Source organism: Gymnoscopelus microlampas, assembly GCF_963454915.1.
Source record: "Gymnoscopelus microlampas genome assembly, chromosome: 5".
In the NCBI taxonomy this organism is placed as follows: domain Eukaryota; kingdom Metazoa; phylum Chordata; class Actinopteri; order Myctophiformes; family Myctophidae; genus Gymnoscopelus; species Gymnoscopelus microlampas.
Genome location: NC_139942.1, coordinates 17,957,859 through 17,963,686, shown reverse-complemented (window position 1 = coordinate 17,963,686; position 5,828 = coordinate 17,957,859). Strand labels below are relative to the sequence as shown.

The window sequence follows — 5,828 nt, the reverse complement described above, 5'->3', positions numbered from 1 at the left end:
ATAGTAATTCGTTTTTGAGCACTCCTTATGTATAACAACACTGAAATGACACAGAGCTGACACGGAGTGTTGCCAAATAAGACCACTAAAATGAATGCTACAAAGTATGACTTTCAGTCATCTGGATGTGTTGTGTTACAGCCAGGTGAGTGAAACACAGTGTGAGATACTGAAGTTCAAGTTCATCATCTCAACTGCCATGATATAAAATGTTACACCTCAGCACTAGAGGGAGCTATAAGCTTTTTACCATCATTGTATGACAAAGTATAAATCATGCTCAATGTTCTTTATTCTTAGATTTTGCAAAGAGTAAATGTATCTTTCAGAAGATATCCTATCCTTCAGAAGTCTTGTTTCAGTTAGTGATATTATTTTCAATATTGTTGCATACTAGACACATAAATGTTATTTGGAAGATGACAGGAAGACCTCTGGCATGGCATGCTCTAAAAATGCAGAGAGAGGCCCTCAGAAGACAACCCGAAAAACTGTAAGACCTGTGTCACCGTGCGCTGGTTGATCCAGGCTGATGAGTTTTTAAGTCATCAGTTAGACGTTATTAGTTAGATGTTATTACTGTGGTCTGGCTTATTCAAATTGTTGCATACTATGGCTGGAACGTTGCAATGTTTAATTCATTTCAACTGAAATGAGCGTTGCAACTGGAACAGGGCTTGCTTCAATGATGATGACTTTACTATCTATAGCCTACTGAAATGAGTGTTTCCTGGCCATTTATGTTGATGCTACAGGGCTCTTTGCCACACCTTAGCTTTACCTGAATTGACACGACAAACTTGTCAAGAATATACATGTATATTTGTGAATTTCAACATAGTTATTAATAAATACATTTGTACATAATGGTGATACAGGTAAAGTGGGACACTTACATTTTCTCATGTATTTATGTGTATTGTGGTATGGGGATGGCCCAAGTCTAATTAATCACTCCCAGAAACATTCAGGAAGAGACAGACTATGTCATGACAGGCTGGGTATTTAATCTTGTTTGTTTCCTTGTGGCTATCTACCATGATAAACCAAGGTATGGCAAGCACTTGGTATACCTTGGCTGTCGCCTGTCCAACATTTGAGCCTGGTACATTTATATACATTCATTAAAATAAAACTTTTTGACAAAACAATGCAACATTTAATTGATCAGAAAGTGTCCCACTCATGTATTCACCCAATTTAGATATTATAATTCATGCTTTATGTGTCCTTTATCTAATGCACACAATATGACAAGAACATTTGGCAATAGGTCTACTAGCCTACTTCATGGCACATAGGTCAAGCTGATTTGAGAAAAACAATGTTTTTGTCTCAGTAGCCCTAAGCAACAAGGTATTGCTTTAGCTACTAAACATTAAGTCACTGCAGACTGAAATGCTAAACATCCATTGCTGTGGAAAACACATCACGAAGGCACCCAAATGACAATAATAAGTAGGTTTACATTAAGCTGACTCCGCCCGATGGGGCGGAATTGTGCTTTGTGCCGCGCTGCGAACTTGAACATTTTTTAAACCATTTGAAAAATATCGCAAACGTTTGGAAAATTGTGAATAATTTTGATTTTTTTTTTTAACAAATCTTCTCTTCTCTGCGTCCCTGGCACAACACTTTTTCAGATGGGGGCCCGCGGCCAAATATATACTGTATACAAAAATATATATATACTACTGCTTTAGGGATAGTTCACCCCCAAAATGCCTTTTTTTCTATCGATTATTCACCCCAAGAGTCTCTATTGAGTCTCCGTCAAATTATTGGCGTAGGAAAAAACAAAAACAACTCCAGGAATTCAAGGCTTCACGTGTGTGTAATTGATAGAAAATAAGTAACTTTTTGGGTGAACTATCCCTTTAAGGTGCCAAAAGGAGCACTGCTCTCGCAGAATTCTTTCCCCTAGACTGTCAACATCAACAATGTCAAACAAATCTAACCAGGTGTAAAAAGAAAACAGAAAAAAAACATCTCTACAAATATTTAATTAAAATAAAATGAAATAAAAATAGCCTTTCTTTCACATCTTGAGAATGAGACAACATAAGGAACAAGCAGTTAAGAATACTTAGAAATTCTACAGAGAAATAATATCTGCTGGTCCTTGACGGTGTTCCAGTGAGTCCCCAGCAAAAAGTGTTAATATGTGACCTTGTAGATCTGCTTGTATGTTGATTTTTTTGTTGTTGAATATTTCTGAAACATTTTAACAACACAAATGTGGGGGTATATGGGTCCCAGGCACAACATATTTTCTTATAGGGTTCCGCATCTGGCTGTCCTTGACATGAAAATGTTTGAGAACCTTAAAGATTCACTTGCTTCGCCTCATCGCAGGATTGGCTTGTCAGGTCAGTAAGATTTGCCGATGGCTGGCTCCACACAGTAAATCGGCACATGTAAAACTGGGGGGTACAAAACAATAAATAAATAAAAACTCACGATGGGCATTTATGTTTTGAAATGATGTCATATTTTAATAATAAATCTATATCCAAGAAGTACTGTATGGAGAGGGACAAAGCAAAACTTAAAACAAGCTGCTTTGTGAGGTAAATGTAATATTGACATACAAAATAAAACCAACATGGCTTGTATGCCTTCAACATAATTTAAGAATTTATTATTGTACATTAGCTTGACAATGTGCCACGTGTTTGGATGATTTAACTGTATGAGCCTCACTTTATATTGAATATAACTTCTCTCCATTTTTCACATTAGTCTATTTACTGTAGATAGATAAATATAACAAAAAGATGGTTTTAACATTGCTTCTTGCAATACAATCTATGCCGTTGGAAAGCCTGTTTATTTCCCTTTTAAAAGGTGCCCCATTTGTAAGGAACATGCAAAGTTGTGGGTTGAGCACATGAAAAAGTTGCCAAATCTCTGCCAATGCCAAACAGCTAATTCTGCATATTCAGCTGTGATTGTCATCCCACAATGATCCTTATAAAGGGAAATAACAGGCTTTCCATTGGTATAAAAGTTATTGCCACAAAGCATTGTTACATCAGACAAACATACGTAATCTATAAACACACATTTCTTGTTAACCGTCGGGCAGAAACCTCCTATCTACATATTTTAACTTTTTGTGTTTTTTCGTGAATTAATGCCCTACTTGATCACTACAGTGTCACACAAAAGCATCAAAAGTAGCAAATCTAGCTCGTTTGGAGCTTGTAGATCTGCTGCTTTTGCTATTTTTTAAGTAGAATCCTGAAAAGTAACCGTTTTGGACATATGTGGTTTCCACCCGACACAGACGATAGATTGAGCTATTACCTGAACCAGTTGTAGGTCAGCAAGTACCACACAGTCTATGCCTTCAATGCGTTGCCCTGTAGTGCCATTTAAACATGTGTTCTTTCCCATTTCCACAGTGAATTTGTAGTTCACGCCATTCACGTCCTGAAAGGGAGAAGAGGGTGAGTTATGGATTCAAACTGATGGTGGGGTTTTAGGGGTGCACTTAAACCCAAGGGCAAAATACCCCCCCCCCCAAAAAAAACAAAAACAAAAACATAATAAAGAAATCCACAATAATACATCCAGCAGCAAACATTGCTGTTAATGCTTGGACTTCCAACAGCGCAAGATAAAATATAAAATCATTCAAGATAAAGATTCTTTTTTAAAAGGGGTTTAAAAATAGGGGTTCCAAATAACCATAATAGACCCATTATCACATGCAACTTAGCCCGGTTGAAAATATCATTTTCGTATCATTCTAAAAGCATGTTATAGTTTAAATATGACTTGCTTTTAAGTCATTCAACATGAGAATATGAACAAATCCATCATTCCAAAAGATCCCAACCTGAGTTTGATTCTGGACCCCGATCACTCTGGACACTTGGCTGAGGTAGGTGTGGTTGGATTCTTGGTTGTACTTGTCCACGGCAAAGTGCAAGGCCGCCTGGGAAGTGGAGGAACAAGTACTCAGATCTTTACTTATCGCTGTTGGCGGGCAGAAACCTCTTATCTCCATATTCCAACACTTTGTGTTTTTTCCTAAATGAGCGCCATACTTGATCATACTACAGCGTCGCACAAAAGCATCAAAAGTATCAGATCCACAAGCTCGAAACGCAGTGCATAGTGATGCATTTTGAGCTTGTAGATCTGCTACCAGGGCGCACCTGGAACGCATTGCATTGTGACACAGTTTGTAGATCAGATATTTTTGAATAGCCAAAGTACAAAATAGGGCTAATGGATAGTGGATAATGTAATCTGCAAAGTAACCAGTAACTTTTTCAAATAATTGTAGTGGAGTATAAAGTACAATATTTGCCTCTAAGATGTAGTGGAGTAATTAAGTAAGTAAATGTTATTTGTATAGCACTTTTCACAGAGAGAACTCACACAGTGCTTTACATGAAAAGGGTTCCATTTCTTCTTGGGCCTTTCACGGCAATCTGACTCTGCATTCATGATTTGAGGCATTTTGTTCCAAAAATGTGTCTTGCTAAATTAGACCTGCTGGTGGTGTTAATACAGGCCAATGTGAAAAGGGTGGCATTTCTTCCTCGGCCTAGTTGGAATGTGTGTGTGCAAAATGTCACGGAAATCGCATGCTGTGTTCATGATTTGAGGCATTTTGTTCTAAACAAACCAATCCTGTAAACTTTGGAAGCCAATCTTAGCCTATCAGGATGGAATATGGAAAATCGGACAGATCCGTGTTGATCACATGACTATAGAGATACTGTGTACCGATTTGTGTGATGTTTGGACAAAATCTGTAGGAGTAAAAATGTGTTTTCCAAAAATCGGCCTCCTGGTGGCGCTCTAACGGGCCAATCTGAAATATTCGAGGCATAGGTTTAGCTTTGGCATCCAGGGAGTGTGTGTGCACTGTTTCGCAGCGACCGGGCCAACAGTGCCGGAGATTAGCTGCTCACAGACAGACAGACACACACAGACACACACATGGATGGACGGACGGACAGGGTGCAAAACATAGCCTCGCCTATGCCTTTCGGCCTGGCGGAGACAACAACAAAAACACAAACTGTACAATGCGTCTCAGGAAAACAAAACAGCAAACATTCCACACCGAGAAGCTCAATGACATTCCCCAAATGCTTGTTGAAACAGTGTTTTAGGTGGTTCTTAAATATATCCATATATCTCCAGAGCTTTCAAGCCATGAGGCCACAGTAAAAGCATAAAAAAAGACCTTTTAATTTCCTCAAAATGTGACAGTAAAAGTACTTACTTTCCACCATTTCTCCTGGGACCCGCCTTCATTGATATCTGTGTTAATCCAAGTACTTCCCCAAGCTGATATTCCTATGGCAAAACCCACCGCCAGCACAACAAGCTTCCAAATCATGTTTGTCAAATCTTCTGAACAAAGTAAGCAATAGCAAAAACATCCCAGTCTGACACCTGCAGTAGCAGTTAGTGTAGGCTATCCTAAAACCATTGACGTCAAAGCCTGTCTGTCTAGGGGTGGGACCCAGGAGGCAAATATATAATCTCTGCAAACCAGATGTGTGACTTTTGTTAACCCATCAGGGCGTGTTCCTTTCCAAAACCTGTGTACCGACTGATGTTTTCTGCTGGTGCAAGTTCCTCCACTCATCGATTTCCATGCACTAGGACAGTGTTTCTCAAACTTTTTCATTAAAAAAAACCTCAGAGTTTGAGATGCATTAAATCACAGACCATCATTTGATATGATTCTTGTTAAATCTCTGGGACCCCAATCATATTCAGTGTTCATTTTACTCTGACAGTGAACACTGTTGGAGTTACAGACCCATAAGTGTCCATTTGCTTCCTGTTTATCAATC

At 38.7% G+C, this 5,828-nt stretch overlaps 1 protein-coding gene across 1 annotated transcript; it reads right to left on the bottom strand.

Moving 5' to 3' along the window:
• Window positions 1-728: 728 nt before the first annotated feature.
• LOC311045638 (cystatin-like) lies at window positions 729-5,414 on the bottom strand. Its single transcript, XM_084057593.1, has 4 exons — window positions 5,249-5,414; window positions 3,845-3,943; window positions 3,310-3,435; window positions 729-2,423 (listed from the first exon to the last, which is right to left on the bottom strand). Exons 1-4 carry the CDS (start codon window positions 5,363-5,365, stop codon window positions 2,325-2,327), a joined length of 441 nt encoding a protein of 146 aa, XP_083913719.1. The 5' UTR covers window positions 5,366-5,414; the 3' UTR covers window positions 729-2,324.
• Between the last annotated feature and the right edge of the window lie 414 nt (window positions 5,415-5,828).